The sequence below is a fragment of the Gymnoscopelus microlampas genome (assembly GCF_963454915.1).
Source record: "Gymnoscopelus microlampas genome assembly, chromosome: 22".
In the NCBI taxonomy this organism is placed as follows: Eukaryota; Metazoa; Chordata; class Actinopteri; order Myctophiformes; family Myctophidae; genus Gymnoscopelus; species Gymnoscopelus microlampas.
Window position 1 is genome coordinate 20,841,473 of NC_139959.1, and position 22,920 is coordinate 20,864,392.

The 22,920-nt window shown below is 43.5% G+C and overlaps 1 protein-coding gene across 1 annotated transcript in view; it reads right to left on the reverse strand.

Annotated features, from left to right (window-relative positions):
• hecw1a (HECT, C2 and WW domain containing E3 ubiquitin protein ligase 1a) overlaps nucleotides 1-22,920 on the reverse strand; it is a gene marked incomplete at its 3' end in the record, with an annotated part of 89,045 nt that overhangs the window by 35,803 nt on the left and 30,322 nt on the right. The window contains exons 5-8 of the mRNA XM_084048126.1: nucleotides 20,554-20,629; nucleotides 16,355-16,524; nucleotides 1,616-1,758; nucleotides 719-819 (exon numbers count right to left, since the gene is read on the reverse strand). Coding sequence (XP_083904252.1) covers nucleotides 719-819; nucleotides 1,616-1,758; nucleotides 16,355-16,524; nucleotides 20,554-20,629 — 490 coding nt within the window. The remainder of the gene's footprint in view (nucleotides 1-718; nucleotides 820-1,615; nucleotides 1,759-16,354; nucleotides 16,525-20,553; nucleotides 20,630-22,920) is intronic.

The window sequence follows — 22,920 nt, forward strand, 5'->3', positions numbered from 1 at the left end:
CTCGCTCTCTGTCTCTCTCTCTCTCTCTCTCTCTCTCTCTCTCTCTGTACAATTCCTCTAAAATAAACAGCCCACCAGGCTCGCTCACTTTCTCATTTTGTTTTATAATGTTAACTTATTAGAGGACTGGACGGTAATATTGCGGTAGGCGGTAGGGACTGTTTGTTGTGGTCAGGTCCTGGCTGTAATGTGCTCTCATTGGCTGTAGCGTGCATCTCCTCGCAAGGTACTCGCAGCCCCGTTCATAGTGTATGATATTGTCTGTTGTCCTGTCCCAGACAGAGATGAATATCTAACAATTTAGATATCTGAAATGGTCGGAAAGCCGTCGCAGAGCGGAGAATCGCGGCCACATCGGGTCGCAGAGCCTTTCACACACACAGAGCATTATCTCGCCGATCAAAGGCCGATCTGCGTCAGGTCGGGAGGTTTTGTCGGCGAGCGCCAAAAAATGTCGGCGACAGCAATATCGGACCTAATGTCTTGCAGTGTGTACCAGCCCTAAATGCGTTCCAGAGAATTCATCCACGATCTGTGTGCTATAAGGCTTATCAAAGTGTTAATTATACAAGACTTAATCTAACTCAGAGTTAAATAACGAAACAAAAGATTTTGTCAAGATGCCTCATCTTCTGTCTACAAATGAAACCCCAACAAAAGGCCCAGTAGGTCCCAGTCAGATGGAGCAGGATGGATGGAGTCTGACAGGAGGTTGTACCTGGGTGAATGGAGCAGGTCAGCTCAAAGCGGAACTGCAGTTGACCGCTGACGTGGTCCGTGGGAAGCCTGCGACCCAGAGAGTAAGTCACCAAGCGGTCTCTGTAAACGGGGACAGACAGAAGAGGAGATGAGGGCAAGGACAGACAGAACAGGGGACGGGAACAGAAGGAGAAACAGTCCAGTTTGTTCATGCAGCAAAATCCAAATTGTTCATTACAAATGAATATGGCGAAGTATAAAATAGTGCATTCATTTATGAAAAAAACATAGAAATAAATATGGAGATGCAAGGTTTCTGTGAGGTTGGTTACACATTTTGCAGGATTTGTTAACGCAATTTGCGCAATATTAAAGGAAGCTTGTGGTGGCAATACAGCAAGAAGATTAAGACTTATTCTGTTCCTCTCAGTTGAAGTTACATTGTGTTTATTCTTGAGCTGGTTAACTCAAGAATAAATTACACCATTCCACTGCTCCACTTCAAATGCAGAATGCTACTAGAATGTGGTCCCAATGCACTGATTCCTTATAATTAGCTTTGTATATCTGCCATTCATTCCATGCACCTTACCAGCGTAAATTGCACTTTGATGTACAGTATGTGTAAGCCTGGCCCTGACAGAGAATGTAAAAATGCACCCTAAAGCTACATGTTTACATTTGCATATAGAATCCAGATTGTATTGAGGAGAGACAAAAATAAATACATAAATTAAAGAAGAAAAAACACTGACAAATGTGTGTGTGTGTGTGTGTGTGTGTGTGTGTGTGTGTGTGCGTGCGTGCGTGCGTGCGTGCGTGCGTGCGTGCGTGCGTGCGTGCGTGCGTGCTTGTGTGCGTGCGTGCGTGCATGCTTGTGTGTATGTATGTATGTTTGTGTGTGTCCACAGCATACCCGATAGCATGTTTCTCCAGCAGTCTCTGAACAGGCACTGAGAGTTTTCCCAAGAAGCGCTTGATGATCGGCCGGCTCTTAGCAAACTTGTCCTTCACTTCAATCTCCAGCACGTCGGTCGGCAGAGACACGAAGGTGAACTTCTGTATGTTCAACCAGAGAGGAGAGATGGGTTCATGTGGGTCATCTGCTTTTAAAGACAATATCAGATCTGCAAGATCAGATCTGCTATTTGTGGCGCACGACACTGGCGCATGACAAAGTATAAATCAAACATTATGCTGTGTTCACACTGGCAGATACAAAGCCGCAGGCTACCTTTAATTTTCAATGGAAGATACAAAGCGACGCCCGACATTTGTAGCTGCTACAAAATCGACAATTCAACTACAGCTACAGAACGACCAAGTGTTCTTTAATCATTTCCACTCACCTTCTCTCTCAACACAATTCCTGCTTGTAATGGGGGGGAAACAAATTATTTCCGTCCGCTAGTTCCATGTTCTTTTTAACCCCAGGCTTTATTTTCCTAAATATTTCTCTCCCTCGCCGGACGCACGCTTGATAACGTCCACGAGCGTGTTGATCAACGCTACATCAGCAATATGTTGCGTTGCTTTGTAGTTTTGTATCTTTATATTATAACTGCCAGTGTGAATGCAACTTATTCCTTGACCAGCACTTCTGTCATCTATTATGTATAAAACATTAAAATAAAACCAATTAAGGCCATAAGTAGGCCTTGTATTGGCTGGGAGTGTGTGTGTGTTCGTATAGTGCATTTTGATCTGTGTGCAGGTGTGGCGTAATGGATAATTGAGCAATACATCATGTCAGCTCATGGTATGTTGACATTATATCACACCTAAGGGGCAATATTGTTCAGCCCGATGCGAAGCAGAGGTCTAACAATCCCCTTAGGTTTGATATAATGACAATAGACCATGAGCTGGAGACTGAGTTATTGCTTTTATAAAACGGTTACCAGATATCACAACTTAAAAATCACAGACATACTGTACATGTATTCCAATTAAAACTCTCTTAACCCATTAAGACCTGAGGCCGATTCTTCAAATGCCTACTAAATCAGTAGTTCTCAAACCTTTTCGTGCCAAAGACCTCCAAAATGATACACTATACTTAGTGTACTATACTATTGGTATACTATTTGAAACGCAGAGACAGTTATACAGAGGTGACCGTAGATGAGTGGGGGGAGAGGCAATCTGGGATTGGAAGCCTTGTTGCCAGGTCTATGAAAACAAGCCCAAAAGAAGCGACTATAGGCCACAAACCTATATACATCGGCTGTTTGAAAATAGCCGATCTACAAGCTCACAGCGCTCACACTGCGATGCTTGTAGATCTGCTTTTTTTTTTTAAAGAAATCTTGAAGAACATTTGAAAAATGTGGAATATTAAACCCAAATCCTGTATGGGGTCCCTGGCATAACATATTTTCAGATGGGGGTCTGCAGACAAATACATATTAATTTGGGGGTCCTTGACATGAAAATGTTTGAGAACTACTGGTTTAAACAACATTCGACAGCAAGCCCAAAATAAGCAACAAACACTTTAGAAACAAGACCAAAAAACGCAACCCGCAACTACCAATATTTACAAGCAACTTTACAGAAAAACAAGCCCAAATTCGCTTATAATAAGCAGACATGGCAACACTGATTCCCTGGCCCACAAAGTGTGTTCAAAGTGTCCCTGAGCAAGACCCATGGCCCCTAACTGCTCCCCAGGTGCTGTATTAATGGGAGCTACTGCTCCTAGTACTTAGGAGGATGGGTCAGAGCAGAGGCCGACTCCTCTGTATGTGCAAATGTACTGTAGTAAATACTGCATCAACATCTATAGGGGACACAATTAATTAAAAACTACAGCCTGGAGCCTCATACCTCGTATTTGCTACAAAAAGTTGTGTACAATGACAAGTAGGCTACACAGGGACAAAATAGCCAACGGCTTTCTTTGGCCATGGAGTGATTTTAGAACTGTATAAAGGGCAGACTTCATAGCCATGGTGTATGGTTATTAGACCACAGAGATAAATACATATTTCACAAAGCTTTAACCCCGATCCGTACTGAAATCTGACTTTGCTTTCCGAACACAAAATGCAGATCTCATGCCACTTCCTTGCCCTTCATCTTTAGGCAAGGACACAGCGGAAACCGCTGTAGCGGTAGCATTTAGGCAAGGACACAATGGAAACACCTGTAGTGTTTATATTTAGGCAAGGACACAGCAGAAACAGCTCTGGTAATTAGGCAAGGATACAGCAGAAACAGGCTCTAGTAATTGGACAATGAATAATGCATTAAATGCATATTGTAATTGAATTACCATATAGAATGCAGTTACAACAAAGCACTCACATCAGAGAAAAAAGTGATTACTTAGCAGGGCTACTTTATCTCGCTCTTTATTCAACAAAAGAGTTTCCTGTGCTTTTTCACCTCGAGAAAAATGTTAATCAAATTAGATCTTAATTTCTTTATTTCTTCCGTTCTGCTTTCTTAAAACAACATTGCAATTTTCATGAACAGACCTGGAAGCAAACATCTACTGTATATATTGAGCTAAACTGAATGAAATGTGTGTGAACGTGGACTGTATGTCTGCACGCCGCTGCATGCTGCATGCACAATGGAGTTGGTCGGCATTACACTTAATGTGGATAGACATCCAAAATGTCACCAGCTGTCACTCACAACAATTATCCTCCCCTGACACACACACTCACACAAAACAGCCGTAACTGTCACGCAAACCTTGTTTCAGACAATCTATAGGGCCCTGAAGTGAATTACAAGCAGAATCCTGGACGTTATAGCAAAAGTAAAAGTACTCATTATGGACAATGGCCATTTTAGAATGATATATCGTTGCTGTCGGGCAGAAACCTCTTACCTCCATATTTTAACTTTTTGTGTTTTTTTCCCCGTAAATTAACACCCTACTTGAACACACTACACTACAGCATCACACATAAGTATCAAAAGTAGCAGATCCGCAAGCTCAAAACACGGCGCGACGCGGTGCGATGCGTTTTGAGCTTGTAGATCTACGACTTTTGCTATCTTTTTATTCTAATCCTGAAAAGATATCTAATGATCTTATGATGATATATGTTATATGACATATATCATGTTATATGACTATAATTATTGATCATAACCACTTACTTCGGCTGTTCGAAAATAGCTGCTCCACAAGCTCACAACGCGTTGCATCGCAACATGTATTTCAGTAGCATTCAGGCAAAGGACACACCAGATGCAACCGTAGCAGTGGCTATCCAGACCGTCACACAAAATAAACGCTCAATGGTACAAGGTGCCCTCTATTAGCCAGTTAGTGACCATACCATACCACACAACAAATCACAATCTCTCTCTCTCTCTCTCTCTCTCTCTCTCTCTCTCTCTCTCTCTCTCCATCCCTTGGCATGAACGTTAACAATCAAATTATTTGCCCCACTTCTGCCCCCCCCCCCCCCTCTGAGCAGATTTCAGAGCGCAGCCCAAGGTTCTTAATCTTAACCCATTCAATCCGGGAATCTCTGTCATTTTAGATTCTTTTGGCTATTCAAAAATAGCAGATATACAAGCTCATACAAGCTATGAGCTTGTAGATTTGCTATTTTCTTTTAAATAGTGAACATTTCTGCAAATCTTTGAATACAGTATATATATTTTTAAGTGAATTAGTAAAATGTTTTGTTCCGGGGACCCCCAGAAGCAAAGATTTGAGTTACAAATGTTCACTTTAAAAAGTATATATTCAAAGATTTGCAAACATTTTCAGATCTACAAGCTCATAGTATGTCTGCTATTTTATAATAGCCAAAGAAATCTAAAATGACAGAGATGCGTTCCTGGATTGAATGGGTTAAATGTCCTCTCTATCTCTGCCAGGCTTTGGTTTGCCTCCCTCATCTCTATCCAGAGCTGACACACACAAGAGGAGAGGAGAGGAGAGGAGAGGAGAGGAGAGGAGAGGAGAGGAGAGGAGAGGACGGCAGATATGTACTGTAAGCTCCAAAATCAAAACCCCTCATGACCTCGACCACAGGCCGTTTATTGTATATAAACTAATTAATGGAAATGTGGTGTTACAGGCAGACAGGTGAGGCTGGCTGGTTGGATGACACGTTTTCAAACTGATGGATAGGGAGATGCGGGCTGGTGGAGGAGGAGGAGGAGGAGGAGGAGGAGGAGGGCATGGAGGCTCCCGGGTCTAAATTTATCTCCCTGAGGGCTGCCTGAAGGAAGAAAAGTTTATTCTGTGAGAATGTAAAAGTATAGCACCATCTGCCGCAGTCATGACTTTCTGCCACCCGTGCAGCTGTCCATGCAGATATGGACCCTTAAGGGTCCATTCTTACACTCTCTCAGAGTTAAATGAGCACTCATCAGATTTTCACTGTGGCTTGCTTGCTTGTCATTCAGTTCAGTTTGTGACTGGCTCACTGTCTTTGTGGTTGCATGGAAAAAGGAAGCGAGTGTCTCATTATCCATGCTTCAAATATTGCTCTCAACCATCGCCTCTCTCTCTCTCTCTCTCTCTCTCTCTCTAACACTCACCCCCAGCACACATCCCTATATCTCTCCTGTCCCCTCCACTCCTCTTCTCTTTCGGCTCTCCTGCTCCCCTCTTTCTTATCTCTTTGCAAGCTCCTCTTATCCCCTACTCCGCTCCTATCCTCTCTCCTCTCCGTTTTCTCAGCCCTCCCGCTTCTCATTTCCTCTCCGTCGTTTTCATCTTCTCTCCTCGTCCAATTATTTGCCTCTTATCTTCCCAGCTCCTCTCCTCCTCTCCTCTCCTCAACTCCACTCTCCTGCTTTCCTCTCCACATCTCTTCATTCCTCTTCTCTCCACACCACACCACCCCTCTCCTCTCCTCACCACCCCTCTCCTCACCAGTGTTCCCAGGTGGGAATTATTAAATTATCGCACCGGAGGCTTAAAAATATTTTTTTATTTTAAAGAACATTATCGTACACAGCCAAAAATAAGAAATTACAGATGCAAATATGCAATAAAAAATACGAAAATAGAGTATTTATTGTCAGCAACAGCCTTGTTATGTGAGTGTACAGCTACTGTACACTCACATTTTCAGCCACCGAGTGCAATAACAAGAGCCACAAAGGGGGAGAAAAACATCTGCACAGCAGTGTACACATAGCCCAGCCCGTAGGAAGACATGCTATATCACCCTCCCTGGCCGGCTTCCCTTACCCGAACACGGGCCAAGTGTGTTCTTATAGACACTCGACAAAGCCAGATGCGGTGGATTTGAACCCGCAACCTCCGCAGTGGTGGGCAGGCACTTTTGCCATTGCGCCACCCGAGCGCCAGCAGTGCACTATACTTCATGAGTCCATGTGGAGTGTTCAGGGTGGGGGAGATGCTTGGGTTTGGGGGATGTGCATCATTATTTGTGGATTCTTATTTTATTTGACTTTCTTTCTTATGAGAATGTTAAGGTGAATGATTTGGCTTGATGTTCTGCATTCACTCCTCACACTAGAGGAGAGAGGAAGAGCAGAAGCCATGAGTGCAGCAGATTGCGGCGAGATAGAGATTACAAAGTGTGTCCAGTTGCACGGTGTTGAATTGCACAATGCTGCAGAAATAGAAATTGTGGGGAAATGGAGAGATAAAGAAGACAAGAGCTGGGGAGATGAAAAAAAAACAACAACAAAAGAACAGAGAGAGGATGAAGAAGATGATGAGGGAGGGTGGCAGCGAAACACTCACGAGCAGAGAGAGAGAGAGAGAGAGAGAGAGAGAGAGAGAGAGAGAGAGAGAGAGAGAGAGAGAATAGGAGTGGATGGAAAGAAGGAAGGATGTAATTAAATTCAGAGAAAGAGACTGCCTGGAGACAGCGATGTTGAGGAAAGAGAGAAGAGAGGAGAGTATAAGGGAGGGGTGATGAGGAAAGGGCAGATGAGGGGAAGAGAAGAGATGTAAGAGAAGAGGAGAGGGGACTGGGGTGATGAGGAGAGGAGGACAGAAAAGAGGGGTGATACAGAGAGGGGAGGAAGGGGGTGAGGATAGGAAATAAAAGGGCATATGAGGAGAGGACAGGAGAGAGGAGGGGCAGATGATGAGAGGACAGGGGTGGTGCCTATACTGACTTGGGCTCTGATTTGCCTTTTCACATACACGGACTAAAGGATAAGGAAATCTGATCCCAGATCATGCATTTTAGAGGAAACGTCATTTATAAACGCAGGTCGCGTCTTTCCAGTCAATCGCTATGCCTGATGATGCATGGCGTGTGTGACGTCACCGCTGCCGTTCTCCATCAGAGAGTGAACTGTGCAGATTGCAGGCGGACGTGCCAAGTGCACACTTACAGTTCACTCTTTGAGCACAGTGAACCTGCATCGGAAAATGACTGTCCCAGCCACATCAAGGATTCTGCTAAAATAGCAGATCTACAAGCTCATGTGTCAGTATACAGTAGAGTGAAAACAGGAGATGGTCTAAACCTTAGGAGACTTAAATATTTAGATACATAATAATGATTAGGAAAACGACAGACAACACCAGCATAGGTTAACTTAGAATGTTCCTATCCTTACATATGACAGTGTTTATTAGGATCTCTATTGACACTGTTTATGATGATATGGAATAATAAGACTGCATTTATCGATCGTTTTTTCTACTAAAGTGCCTTGGTTAGTCCAGCCACCTGCATGTCCTCTCCGCATCCATAAACCTCCTCTTTGACCTTCCTTTTCTCCTCTTGCCTGGCAGCTCCATCTTCAGTATCCTTTTCCCAATGCACCCCCCTCTTCTCTGCACATGTCCATACCTTCTCTAATGTAGTCATTTCTGACCTTGTCACTCCTTGTCACTCCTAAAGTTAAAATAATTCTGACTACAATTCTGAAACATGGTTCCACATAAGGGGTCGTGTCCACACAAAGCGTTTGTCCATAGCGCTCGCACGCAGCGTTTAATGACACCCGCAACTTTCGTTCAACCGCTGAGGTGCCTGAATGTCTTGTCATCTGTCTAATTGGCACAAATAGCTTAGCTGAAACAAACTAATCATGGACTTCACATGGTTGTGGCAATGATTCAACGTCGGGCCGTACATTACCTGGATGTCATACACAATCAGGAGGATCAAATGACCAGCGCTCCTCTCCAAAAGTTTAACTGTTTCTCGCTTGAAGAGCCCAGGGCGCTGCGGCAAAAAAAACGCAGGGCGTCGAGAGTGCTGAATCGTTGAGATGCTGGGCCGTTGAGAAGAGGAGTGCACCAGCGCGTCTTTACCATAGAAATGCATGACAGCGCTGCCAACTCAACATGGCCCCTATTGAATCATGGGCTCAGCCCAGGAACCACGTGTATGAGGCGTTTAGGCTAGTGTCAGCATCTTTTAAGCACTTAAAAGTTTAAGTGGTTAAAAACGGACCTGAGTTACAACTGTACTTGGACTGTACTTGGATGTTTACACATCTCTTCGCCAAAAAAAGCTGATCTACAAGCTTGCTAGCTTGTAGGTCTGCTAGTTTTGGCAAAGGTTCCCACCACTAGAATAGGAATGCTGGTGTTCAAGTGGTTAAAAGCCTTTCCCCCGGGTGTGTGTGTGTGTGTGTGTGTGTGCACAGTCACACACACACTTTTCCCCTAAGAATAAAAAACAAACAAACATAATTTAAATTTCAAGTGGCTAAATCATGCTATACCATTATAGTGTATTTTTTGTCTCATTATGTCTAAGTTAAACTATAGGTATGAATATGTCTCATAGCTACTCTCCCATTCTCCCTCGGCGACTGTGGTAATTAATAATGATTTCAGTAAAATGCTGTGGTGGTTCTCCACCCAGAGGTAATGAGTACAAGCCAGAGCATTCCACCGTATGGTGCATGCATTTGTCATCAGAGATTAGGCGTGGGAATTGTTCCACTGCTATCTCCTAATTCACTTTAACCCATTAAGACCCGAGGCCGATTCCACAAATGCCTTCTAAATCAGTGGTTCTCAAACTTTTTTTCAAGGACTCCCAAAATGATATGTATTTGGCCGCGGACCCCCATCTGAAAATGTTTTGTGCCAGGGACCCCCCCCCCCCCCCCAGAAGAGAGGATTTGTGTTAAAAAAAATAGCAGATGTAAAGAATATACAAGCTCGCAGTGAGTGTGGTGAAGGGGCACCAGAAGTTGTTGTTAACAGACACATATGGCTAGCAGCTGATACCATTGTTCCCATTAGCATTGCTACAACATGCTAAAAAAAACTATTTTCGAGACCGGCTAAACACAATACTGTATGTCAATACTACTATAGGTTAAAAGCTGACCGTGCAGGGATCGTTAGGCATATAGAAGACATCTGACACAGTTCACCTGGTTCACCAAACGCACTTCTATCCTGACGACGTGTGTTCCATACACCATTGGTCCTCAAAGTGGGGTCCGGGGACCCCCAGGGGTCCTTGAGGGTGTTCCAGGGGGTCCAGGTAGTAAACCAAATGGACACTTAAAGGTGTGTAACTCTGACAGTGTACAAATGAAACCAAATGGACCCGTAACGGGTCCATTTGGTTCCATTTGTACACTGTCAGAGTTAGTGGGTCCGTTCATACCAAACTGTGGGGGGTCCTTGAAATTAAAAGGAGAACCACTGCCACACACACTGATTTGGCATCCCACCTGATGCGGTCCCATCGCAAGATGGGTCTCTCCTTTTTGCAGTGCAATAGCACAGGGAGGGCAGGGCTTGACTCGGCTAAATGCTTTTAGAGGAAAAGCGTTTCTATCTGAGAGGACACTGGAGACTCCTGATAGCTGCTGATGTAACACAGAGAGGAAAGGGGAGAATGGAGGGGAGAAATGCTGGGCGGTAAACAACCGATCCTCCTCAGATAAGGACGCACTGTTATGTGTGTTTATGATGAGAGAGGGAGCGATGAAAGAAAGAGGCCGTGGCCCAGATTCACCAATGGGTTCGCGCTGCCTACCCCTTTGAACCTTAGGCTATTTTTGACTTATCCCCCCCCCATGGCCTTTATTTGTTATGACACATTCACTATATGTGTCACCCAGGTGTGCAACGTTATTTAGGACAAGCTAGGCTACTCAGAAATGTCATTGTTCCGACGTGTAACCACTTTGGGTGTTGACCAGATTGAGGATACTCCCTGATGAGTTCCCTGATGAGTTCATTTGTCCCAATATCTGTCATACCCTGAAGAAGAGCTATATTGTGTATCGAAACGCTGGTAAAAAAAAATCGTGGCTACGAGCTGTGCAAACTATTTTCTTTGAATTGTTCCGAGATGTGACTGGTGCTAGAAATGTGTGGTCTTTGTGTTTTTGCCTGTGTCTTCTGATATGATTATATGAATGTATAGAGGAGAGTGGCAGTGTGGGTTATGAAAACCAAGTTGATGGGACATTCTTCCTTGGTTAAAAAAAACGAATAATGTCAAGTGCGTTGGGGTTTTAGGGGTGCCAGGTTCAAAGTGGTTAAGTCTGTCTGTGGGTTTTTATAAACAATGTAACCAATGCAATCTAATAACAAGAGCTTGTGATTAAATAACTATATTGGACATTGAAACACAGCCTCTTTTTTTCCGGTTCCTTAAAACTAAAACAGACATACAACGTTTGGACATAAAAAGCCTGATTTATACTTTGTTGTGCATTGTGTCTCGCACCAAAAATAGCTGGTCGACCACAACCTCTCAACACATCACGCTCTGACGCCGGCACACATACTGTAGTATAAATCAGTACAAATCAGGCATAATGTTTTTGCCCGACAGTCACGATAAGCCTAGACCTCAAATCAGCAGCCTAAGAATGTTACCCGCCATGCTTTGTGTGATGTGACAGAAAGAGAATCAGTGTTCCCACTCCTTTCAAGAGATCATTTTCCAGGACATTTTATGCAGCCCACACATCTATACAACAAGTCATCATAATATACCATTTTCATTGGAGTTAACACACACTCGCGAGCACACACGCACACGCACACGCACACACACGCACGCACATGCACATCCTACCTTTCTAAGAGAAAGGTAGGATAATGGAGGAGAGAACATGCAACAGGACAGAAATACAAAACAGGGCATGAAAGCAATTATCTTCCCATAGACGAGACAGCGGGGTGTAGGTAGGGGGCTTACATGTGAAAATCAATGGGTTGATCTCTAATTTCATGAAGCAGACATGGTTTCCGTGGATAAGATCGATCCATTATCCTGCCTCTCGGACCCAATAAGTCCTGCTGATTGAATAAGGGTGCTCTAAGTCTCAGCCAATCAAATCTCTATTGTGTGGCGATGGAGTGGCCTTGGAAGAGCACAAAGGAGGCAATCAAGGGAATCATAGGCTCCTTCCTAGAAGACTGTGCTCTCTCATTTGGCTCAGCTCTCTTATAAAATGAGGAGCATGTTCAATCAAGGACAGTGTGTACTACAGAAAAGCGAGTGTCCAGTACCACCAAGACTACTGTTGGCCACTGGCAGCTCACTAGATCATTTGGTGAACTGCGCTACAGTATGTGTGTGTGATGTTCAGAGCGAATCGTTTTGTTTAGACTAGAATGAGACACTTTGTGTCTAGTTCATTCTGGCTGGGTGGGCCGCAAACACTTTCAAGATTTTCAAGTGGACCCTGAATCTGATCCAGAAAGGTTTGGGAATGTACTTGGCGTAAATGGAGAGATTAGCCTGGGATCCAGACTGTTTCGTTACGTTCGTCGGATTTTTTTTCTCACTGGCTACACAGTTTGGAAAGCGTCCTATCTCCGTGCACAGACGGGAGAAAACAACTCGCGGCTTCTGATTGGTCTGTAGGGAGGGCGGGACCAGTGTTTTCCAATGTAAAACTCGAGTCACTTCCTGACTTGCCTACGTAATTGAAAAATATGAGGCTGGCCAGACTGATAAGCGAAGTGAGAAATACTAATCAGCCGAACGTAGTGAATTAGGCGGGATCCCAGGCTAGAGAGATGTTGTGATATGCTTTTATCTGTTGATTAATGTGATGCACAACAGCTGCGTGTAGTCACACCTACCGGTATCTCCAATTAGTCCAATTAGTTTGACTTGGGCCAGGTGTGACTGCTTAAATCAATCAACACAAATGATGTGTGAAATCCTCTTAGCATCAAGGGGATTATTCACTAGTCACTACAGTGAATAGTGGAGAAGCGTGGATTAAACATAGCTACTAAGCAACAAAAATAGGGAACATTCAGCAAACATAGCAGACAATCATTGAAACGTGTTATAGATCTACCAAGCGATTTGGTGTAGAGAGGAAAAAAGGGTAGTGGATGAAGTGTAGACCCCTGGTGGACCCGGTCAACTAAGAATATGGGGTATAAGTGGTTAAGAGGTTACAAACATCACACAAGCACTCCTGAAACCCATTAAGACCTAATGGGATTCTACAAAGTTCTTCTAAACCAGTAGTGCTCAAACTTCGTGCCAAGGACCCCCAAAATGATGTGATATCTGAAAATGGTTTGTGCCAGAAACCTCCCCAGAAGAGAAGTGTAAAACTTTTTTTTTTCAAAAATGTTCAAGCAGATGTACAAGCTCGCATTATGAGCTTGTATATCTGCTATTTTTGAGAACCATGTCCTCAACCAATGTTATACATCCTAAGCGTTGTATAAAAAACTCATGTAGCTAAAATCAAAAATTAGTTTTTAATGGGTTAATCGCCAATGATAAGATCACCGTTCACAACCACAGAACCCCCCTTTCTCTCTCTCTTTCTCTCTCTCTCTCTCTCTCTCTCTCTTTCTCTCTCGTTCAATGTCAAACCAGCAGAAGAGCATTCCATCTTTCTCCATGTCTCCCCTTGGGAAGCTTACCTTCATGCATCACTGTATGACCATGGAGGTGACTTTGAGCTCAACACTGTGAAGACAGCTTCAATGCTTTGCGCTCGCACGTGTCTGTGTGTGTGTGTGTGTGTGTGTGTGTGTGTGTGTGTGTGTGTGTGTGTGTGTGTGTGTGTGTGTGTGTGTGTGTGTGTGTGTGTGTGTGTGTGCAGTGATGGAAAAAGTGCTAAAATGTTTTACTTAAGTAAAAGTATCAATACTGAAATGTAAAAAATAGTAAAAGTCAGGAATAAAAAATTTACTTGAGTAAAAGTACAACATATTGGTATCAAAATGTACGTAAAGTACCAAAAGTAGAAAGTATTCATTGTGCAGAATGTCCCATTTCACAAGTTTTCATATGTATAAAAAGAAAAAAGCAGATCTACAAGCTCACAATGCGTCGCATCGTGACGCATTGTGAGCTTGTAGATCGTCTACTTTCAAATGGCCAAAATGAATATACAGTAGGGCTGAAGTGAGTAATGCATGTTTTGTAATAATAATCAGAATCTACAAAGTAATAGTGACTGAAGTTTTCAAATAATTGTAGTCGAGTAACAGTACAGAGTAAATGTACTTTACTTTACACCACTGTGTGTGTGCGTGCGTGTGCGTGTGCGTGTGTGTGTGTGTGTGTGTGCGTGTGCGTGTGCGTGTGCGTGTGCGTGTGCGTGTGCGAGAGGACGGAAGAGAGAGAGTGTGTCTGTCAGCATGCTATGCATGTATTATGTATGGCTGTGTGTACTATGCGTGTCAGTGCATGCATGTGTATTATTAGGGGTGTTAACGGTTTAATATGATAGAGCGGTATGAGGGATCGGCAGTTTTTCAATACAGCAACGTGTGCTTTTGAAAAAAGCATCATAACATCATAATAGTAGGTTTAACACAATTCTACAGGCTTACTGTAGCTATGCCTGGCCCATTTCAAGTAACTTCTTATAAATTATAAAGCTATAAAAGAAGGTTACGTGACGTTATTGTATTACTGATAATCCAACAAGCTACTAGCAGGTGTGCTGCACTCTTATCTTCCTCCATGTCTCTTCCTGGTTAGCTCTACTTCCTGTTTCAGTGTTTTCTGCTTCACCATATGTCTCTGGAGGTGACTTTGAACTCAACACTGTGAAGACAGCTTCAATGCTTTGCGTGTGTGCGCGTGCGTGCGTGCGTGCGCGCGTGAATGAATGTGAGAGAGGCTGTCAGCGTTCTATGCATGTACTGTATGTATTATGTATGGCTGTGTGTGTATTACTGTAAGACCCTCGCACCAGGGGCGTAGAAGGGGGGGTTGTGACATACCCAATTCCACGGGGAGGGGGTATGACCCCCACTTTTGAGAAGAAGAAGAAAAAAATACAAACTTCCGATGATGACCAGAATCACATATTTGTCACGGTCTGTCAACTATTTCTAAGTTAGTCTGTTTACTTCCTATAAATAGACTTCAAAAATGAAAAGAGTTGACTTATCATATTAGTCAACATATTAGTTGCTCTTATTTAGAAAGCCGCCCCGTTTTAGAGGAAATACGTTTTCTGTTGAAACCAAGTCATCATGTCGAATGTAAACAAATGCACATGTAAATGCGAGATTCATGTTATGAAAAACCACCCTCTTGTGACTTATACAATGCTCTTTACAGTAGCGTTGTGTCCGAACTGTAGCAACTTTACTACACACAGGCTGTGTGAAGAAGAAAGCAGTCAGTGTGGTGTTGTGTGTAGCCTACCACGTGCCCGGCCACGCACCACACTGACGGAACAGATCGATAGACAGACAGACACAAAGAAGAACGAGAACTTATAGCTGCTGTTCGTGGTTGTAATTACAAATAATTCTATTCCCTCCCAATCCACACAGACCGAAAATAAGCGAGGGAAGAAAGACAGACAGACAGACGGGCAGACAGACAGACCGAGCTTCCTATGCGCATGCAGCTGATTTGAACAGATAATCATTCATCATACATTCAAGTGTTCTGATGAATACATGTGTTAGATGTGCATATAGAGCTTACGGACACAGCATGCAGTCTGGTGGATTTAAATGAGCCGCCTGCCATCAGGCTAACTCTCTGAACGGATTGATTGCATTTAAATGCTAAAACATATTCATATGCTCTGTTGCACTTACATATGATGTGTTCTAAATCAGAACTGAAACACTTGCTGCTGTAGCCTTCTCTATATTTGTCATAAAGACCGATTTATATATCTCTGCTGCCGGGCAGAAATCACAAAACTCCAAAATGTTAATTTTTCAGGAAATGACAAAAACAAAACAAAAAGTGGAGTTAGGAGGTTTTGTTCATCATCGATAAGAACAGCTGAATGGACCTCCAAGCTCACAATGAGGTTGGAGGTCAAAAGGGGGTGGAGCCTGGAGTCAGCAAAACCAGCTAACTCCACCCCCCTTTGGTGGAGTTAGCTGGTTTAGCAGAAAGTTTGAGGATCCAATGGAGTTAGCTGGTTTTGTCAGAAGCGCTTTTTAATCATTTTCATTGGTTCAATATTTGTTTTACCAACACACAGACGTAAAGGGTGTTCAATAGCACTTATTTATGGAAAAAAACTGCAAAAGCGTCAACATGGAGCTGGTTTCTGCCCGACAGCAACGATCGTCGAATATTTGCTATGTTAGTGGAGGGGGCGGGGGGTAGTCGGCTCGAAATGGTACCCCCTCTGTTCAAAATTGCTCTCGGCGCCCCTGCCTCGCTCCGAACAGTTCAATACGAATATGTGTATCGTTACACGGCTAATATTTAGCGTGTGTGTGTGTGTGTGTGTGTGTGTGTGTGTGTGTGTGTGTGTGTGTGCGTGCGCGTGTGTTGTTCCCCACCTCTCTGCTCCACTGTGGGTTGATGGTGTTGCAGGCGATGCCAGAGCGTCTCTCTTGGCCGTGGTGGGCCAGGGAGGGGAAGGTGCTGTGTTTCCCAGGCTGGATGGAGAGCTTCAGGTAGGGGTCAGGGTTGAAGAACATCCCCTTCTTCAGCCCCACCGCCTGGAGGTCTGCAACAGTCATTCAACATCACAAGAATGATAAGATATCTGCAACGCACACTCTACAAACCAGATTTGATCACATCAAATCATTTAAAACCAGTGTTCAAGTTAAGATGTCATATTTACCATCTAGCTTGTTCTTAATGTCACATTATTAGTATTATTTAGATATCTGTCTGTCTGTCTGTCTGTCTGTCTGTCATGTTAGAGACATGTCATGTACTCAGTGCCCTTGACCAGACTTATCTTAACACACCCACACACACACACACAAATACCGTTCTCTTCCATTCTATGTTCACGTGCATTAATAAGCAAACATAGAATTTGTGTGCGCGTGTGCCTTCTGGTTGATGTGCGCACGCACGCACGCACGCACACACGCACGCACGCACGCACGCACGCACGCACGCACGCACGCACGCACGCACGCACGCACGCACACGCACACGCACACGCACACGCACACACACAAACAGCTGATATATAGTATAAATATAATAGAGATGCAAAAAAAAGGAATACGAAAATGTCAAAAACAATTGCGTGAACAATTATGCAGAGCTGGTTTGAGCGAGGAAAGCCAAGAGGAGCCAAGAGGAGCACGCAACCAAATAACTCAACTTTCTCCGGCTCATGGAAGTGGTTTGGAATGAAAAATACATGAAGGCCATACTGTAGGCACACTTTAAAGACGTTCTGAAAAATGTATGAGTGAGTGTATGCTACAGTCCATGCATTCAGCCTTCCAAACAGTAGAAAATAATATCCTTACATTTTTTTTAAATCTGGGTTATGGGTCCATTTGGTTCCATTTGTACACTCCTCAGTGTAAAATATCTACACAGTAAAATCCGTATTCTTATTTTACACTGAGGAGTGTACAAACTCCTCAGTGTAAAATAAGAAGACGGATTTGACTGTGTAGATGGGTAAATGAGTCCATGGAAGACAGTGTTCTAGTCTCTCTCTGTGTATGAAGACAGCGTAGGGCAACTGAGATGGACTCTTCAAAGTGGAGAGTGTACCGGTTGGATGTGATCCCACAGGGCCCACGTGGGTCGGATCAATGGCAAGTCGAGATGGATGGAATAAATAATGTAAAGTAAAATGATAGTGTGCGAGAGTAGCTGTCAAGCTGAACGGTAAGTCATTTATAATTACAACTCGGCCTCAGGTACAGAACGATCATAAAGACGACAGAGAGGAGGGGACGGAGGGGAAGAGACGCAGGCGTTGGATAGGAGTGGAATTATTAGGAGGAGCAGTGGTAAATTCACAGTTAATTACACAACATGATACACACAACATAGTTTTTCGTTCCAAGACTATAGCAGCAAGGAACAGCAAGTTGATCACTTGAGAGATCACAGTGGGTGGGTGGCTGTCTGTTATGAAAACATGGGGCAAGAGCCAAGAGGAGAGCAGACGGAAGACATAAATGCAACGTTATTGAAGGGAAATTCCACCCTGACATGCATGTACACTATGCTATATAAAAAGTGTGTAGAGGCTAGTGTCAGGTCTAAATTGTATTTTTCCACATACTGTATATGTAGGAGAAACTTAGCCTGGTAAACCATCCCGGCTACGTGAATTCACATTATCATGAGTCTTCTGCAGACCGGTCTGGCCCCAGTGCTGGGTGGGTGTTTTGCAGAAACCAAAAAGTGGAATAGCCAATCAGCGTCTGCGCTCAGGGCCCTGTGATTGACAGACGACCGGGATGGTTTACCAGGCTAAGAGAAACTCACTCATAGTGACATCATTGGATATTCCTGCAGTAGCCACAACGGCATGTGATAGGAAGAATACAATTGAACATGAAATTGTGTTCTTGATCATAATTCTGGGAAATAGAGGAAACTGCTGACTGACGTAGAAAAAAAGATAACCATTGCACCAAGAAAGTAAATTACAAAGAAGTGCTGTGACATCCGTCCTCTCGTCCTCTACTCACTGTACACACATACTCCACTGCTTGGCTCCACACAGCTCCAACGTCATCGGCAAGTACTGCTCACAACAGGACGTGCAAGGGCCCCGATCGTCATAAACAATGATGAGGCCTAAAGGGACACGGCCATTCACTGACATATGGTGCCATTAGAACAACTCTGCACTGCACTCGACAGCAAGAAGACCAAGGATATCGTCTCTGTTGGGTGGAAACCTGAAGGATCCGATTCTCAGTCATAAAGTAAATGGGGTAATATGTGTTTATAAGTTCTGTTCTTATCTTAATGTGTTCATCTAATTAATGCATAGTATTCATTCAATGTGTATACTGTAGGTATGTCCTGGTACAGAGTGTGTGCTTGATATTAGGTGCACAGCAGTGCCTCTGTAGATTCCAATCTTATCTGTAAGTGCTCGGCCCTGGTACTTTTCACCCACTAAGAGAGAAAGTATTTGTACTTTCATATTACTTTTCTAGTACCGCCCTGCTTCTGTGTGCTTCTGCTTCAATAAATATGTGTTAAGGCTGTCTGGACACCAGACTGACTCCGGGAAGCTGGTGTTCATATCTCCTTGGGCCAAGTAAAATTGATCTTTTGGTGTCACGCGTGAAAGTTATTTACGATGAAAGTTTATACAAGGTGTGATCAAAAGCCTAAGGTGAATGATAAATGATAGAGCAACCTATCAAAACCTCATATGTCCAAAACTGTTACTTTTAGCAAATAGCAAAAGTAGCAGATATACAGTACAAGCTCGAAACGCGGCGCGAAGCGACGCGCTTGGAGCTTGCATATCTGCTACTTTTGATGCTTTTGTGTGACGCTGAAGTATGATCAAGTAGGGCGTTAATTTACGAAAAAACACCATAAAGTTAGAATATGGAGATATAGAGGTTTCTGCTGAAGCTGAGAAGTGAGTACCCCCCCTTCAAGTTCACAGCCCCCACGTGGTGAAAAATTCTCAACAACGCCATGAAATCCAGCGTGAGCCCCCTGCATCCTCGGAACGCTCTACAACAACACCATCAGTATGTGGAGATGGTGCCTATGACAGATAACCTGACTCTGCCAGATGGAAGAAGCTTGCGTCACATTTGTTTCACAGGCTACTTCCATCTGGGACCTCGGTAGCACAATCGATGAAGGGTTGGTCCCTTTTTTTCCAAGCTACTTGGCAGGTGATTGGATGATCCCGCCCTTAGCAGCCGCTGATTGGTTCGAACACGCAGCGATGCGGGCAGCTCTACTGTCTGAGCGAGTCCAGGTGGAAGTCAATACCGCACCCATCTGGCGAAGTCAGGTTATATGACAGACACTACAACAACAAAAAGGTTGTGTAGCCACCCCCCCCCCCCCCCCAAAACCTGTTCATGCTGATGCCACATGCAATAGTAAAGAAACCAAACAGAAATACTAAGGAACAGCATCCAAGGCCAGGTTATCAGGCTGCTGAATGAACTGCTGACACTGTTGCCAACAGGCAGGCAATACCGCTGTATCAAATACCAAACAGAAAGACTAACGCCTCGTTGCCACTGAGCTCTGTGTGATGTCCCTAATCCGTTTAGTCCATTCGTCCCTACAGTATGGGAATATTTTCTTTTAAGATGTATTTGTTGGCTTTTATGCCTTTATTGATGGGTTAACAGAGCTACTAACTTCATTCAGTGAGTGACATGGTGAGTGGCAAACATGAGGAACTGTCGGTTTGCAAAGACAGGAAAAGCAGGAAGGCAGAAGAAATCAGAGATAGACAAAAGGCTGGAGGTGTGGCAGAAGGCCGAGAAGCAAGCAAAGGAGAAGAGCAACTAAGATGACGAGGAGGAAAATGTGCTTTTTGTTTTGAAGAGAACAGAGGTCAATGAAAGGATGGTCCTTGAGCCAAAAGGAAGGAAGGGAGTGAGTGAGTGAGTGAGTGAGTGAGTGAGTGAGTGAGTGAGTGAGTGAGTGAGTGAGTGAGTGAGTGAGAGGGACAGAGTACGAGAGAAAAAAACAAAGAATGAACAAACAAACAAACAAAACAAAACAATGTAAGATTAGATAAAACAACATAAAATTAAATATGGGAGCCTACCAGACAGGGAGAAGTTGATGAGCCTTCTGTTGCCCAGTCCCTGGTTCACCTCAGGACTTACTACTGGCTTCAATACCTGGAGAGAGAGAGAGAGAGAGAGAGATAGAGAGAGAGAGAGAGAGAGAGAGAGAGAGAGAGAGAGAGAGAGAGAGAGAGAGAGAGGGGGGGGGGAAAATAGATGTCAGGAAGAAAAACAAGCCACTCCCTTGGTCCTTTTGATGAAAAGGAATTTAACTCGAAGAGCTCAATAACTCACAACAATCTATGTCTGTCTTGACCTTATAGTTGGTTTGCTACAGTAGTAGTTAGTTAGTTGTGTGATCGGAATATATTATCCAAATGTTATTTTATGATTGCATGGTGTTCCTGTATGTCCTGTTTCGTATCAGGATGGATCTCGACACTGGCACATTCCTGGGTCAGAGAATCATTATTATATCCACAAAATAAATTACTCTCTATGATACTGTAGCTATACCCCAATTTATATAACCTTATATTATGGGTTGCTAGTTGGTTAGCTTTGATTGATTGATATTTGTATTGACAAAAATGCATTATACATGAACATATAATTGTGCACATTATAAGGGTAGCAGAGACTAAATCAATAATACATGCATACCATTTCCAATGTGCAAGACAACTAAAATAGCCAAAAAGAAACATATGGGCTACTGTAAATGGAACGTACAGCTAAGCCATCCAAATGTAGTTAAAGTGAACTACAAGTCACTAGGGTTTTTGATCTAGTCTGAAGCATTCACTCAAATTAGCACACTGGAGTGTACAGTATCTTTGCTTTGACTACTATTGAAATAACCTGTTAAAATTACTATCAGCATTAATTTACAACAACAGTGTTGTGATCAATTGTACCACCTGTACAGTCTGATATAATGACATGTTAGTGGCCATCTACAGTTTTACAAGAGCTTCTGAAAACATATGCTGTGATTTGTGGCACACCGCTGGTCGCTATGTCACACTGCTAGTCATTATCCCCCCCTCCCCGCTGTGGCCCACAGGTGTCAACATGAGCAGAAATGGTCCAGCTGCTGCTGCTTGCACTTGGCCAATGCCACCAAGTGTTAGGCATTCACAGCCAGTCTGTTCCAGTTTGATATATATCAATTATATATAGTGGCCTGTCGGTGATCCACTGGCTTTAAAGGGCAAGACCACTTTGGTAGAGGTTTGGGTTGTGTAGTTACCTTGCCATGATGTAACTCCAAAGGTGGACAAGAAATAATTCCTCCAGTGATTAGAAATTGATAATTCAAAACATACAAATCGTTGACTTGATTTTGCTATTAGGCAGAAAGCGCGGACTGGATCCGGAAGTTGACATTTTTATGAAAAGAAAAAAACAGTACTGGGTTTGGTGATGTTCTATATTGTCTGAATCAGCTTTGTTTGTGTTCGTTTATGGCCAACAGTGGCTATACAACTGGTGAACAAAAGGATAGCAATCTGCCATCAAATACTAAAGGGCTGCCTGGGTATGCCGCCAGTGGGCAGCTATTGGGCTGGTGACTCAGCCAAGACTGGATATGATGAAAGATGACACAGCATAGATTCATTGATGTCTAACAACTGACATTATTTGAAATACGCTCCGTGTGTGTGGCAAAGTTAAACCTCTTGTTTTATCTGAGCTATTTTCTATTTTTTTATGTATTATTATTATTATGGGAATTTATTTACCAGGAGGCTGACATTTGCAAAACAAATGTTTTAATATTACTCATACACATTTTGTCCAAACATCCCGCAAATCGGTACACAGTATCTCTACAGTCATGTGATCAAGACGGATCTGTCTGATTTTCCATATTCCATCCTGATTGGCTAAGATGCCATCTAAAGTTTGCAAGAGTGGCTCGTTTTGAACAAATGCTTCAAATCATGATGTGATTGCAGTGAAACTTTGCACGTACATTCCCACTAGGCTGAGGAATAAATGCCATCCTTTTCACATTGGCCTGTTATGGTGCCACCAGCAGGCCACAATAACCTACCTGACCTGGGGGAGATCTGTGCTCCGAGGAGAACTTTTTCTAGTTTTATTTATCTTATTTACGTAGGTATTCATGTATTTATTTTGCAGTATGCCGTATGCAGTATGCTATTTAAAAGTCAATTTTCAGCCGGCCTGACAGCACACACAGTGGGATCAATACCGTGCCATCATTAGCCCTCCATTGATTTCACAGCCAGGAAGAGGAGGAGCAGATGGTAGAAGGAGAGAGAGGAGGAGGAGGAGGAGCTGGAGGGAGAGATTCCCCAACCAAGAGTGGTTAAGAGGAGAGAGACAACTTCATCTCCAGTTCCCAGTGTTTCCAGGACTTCACATGTACAATCACA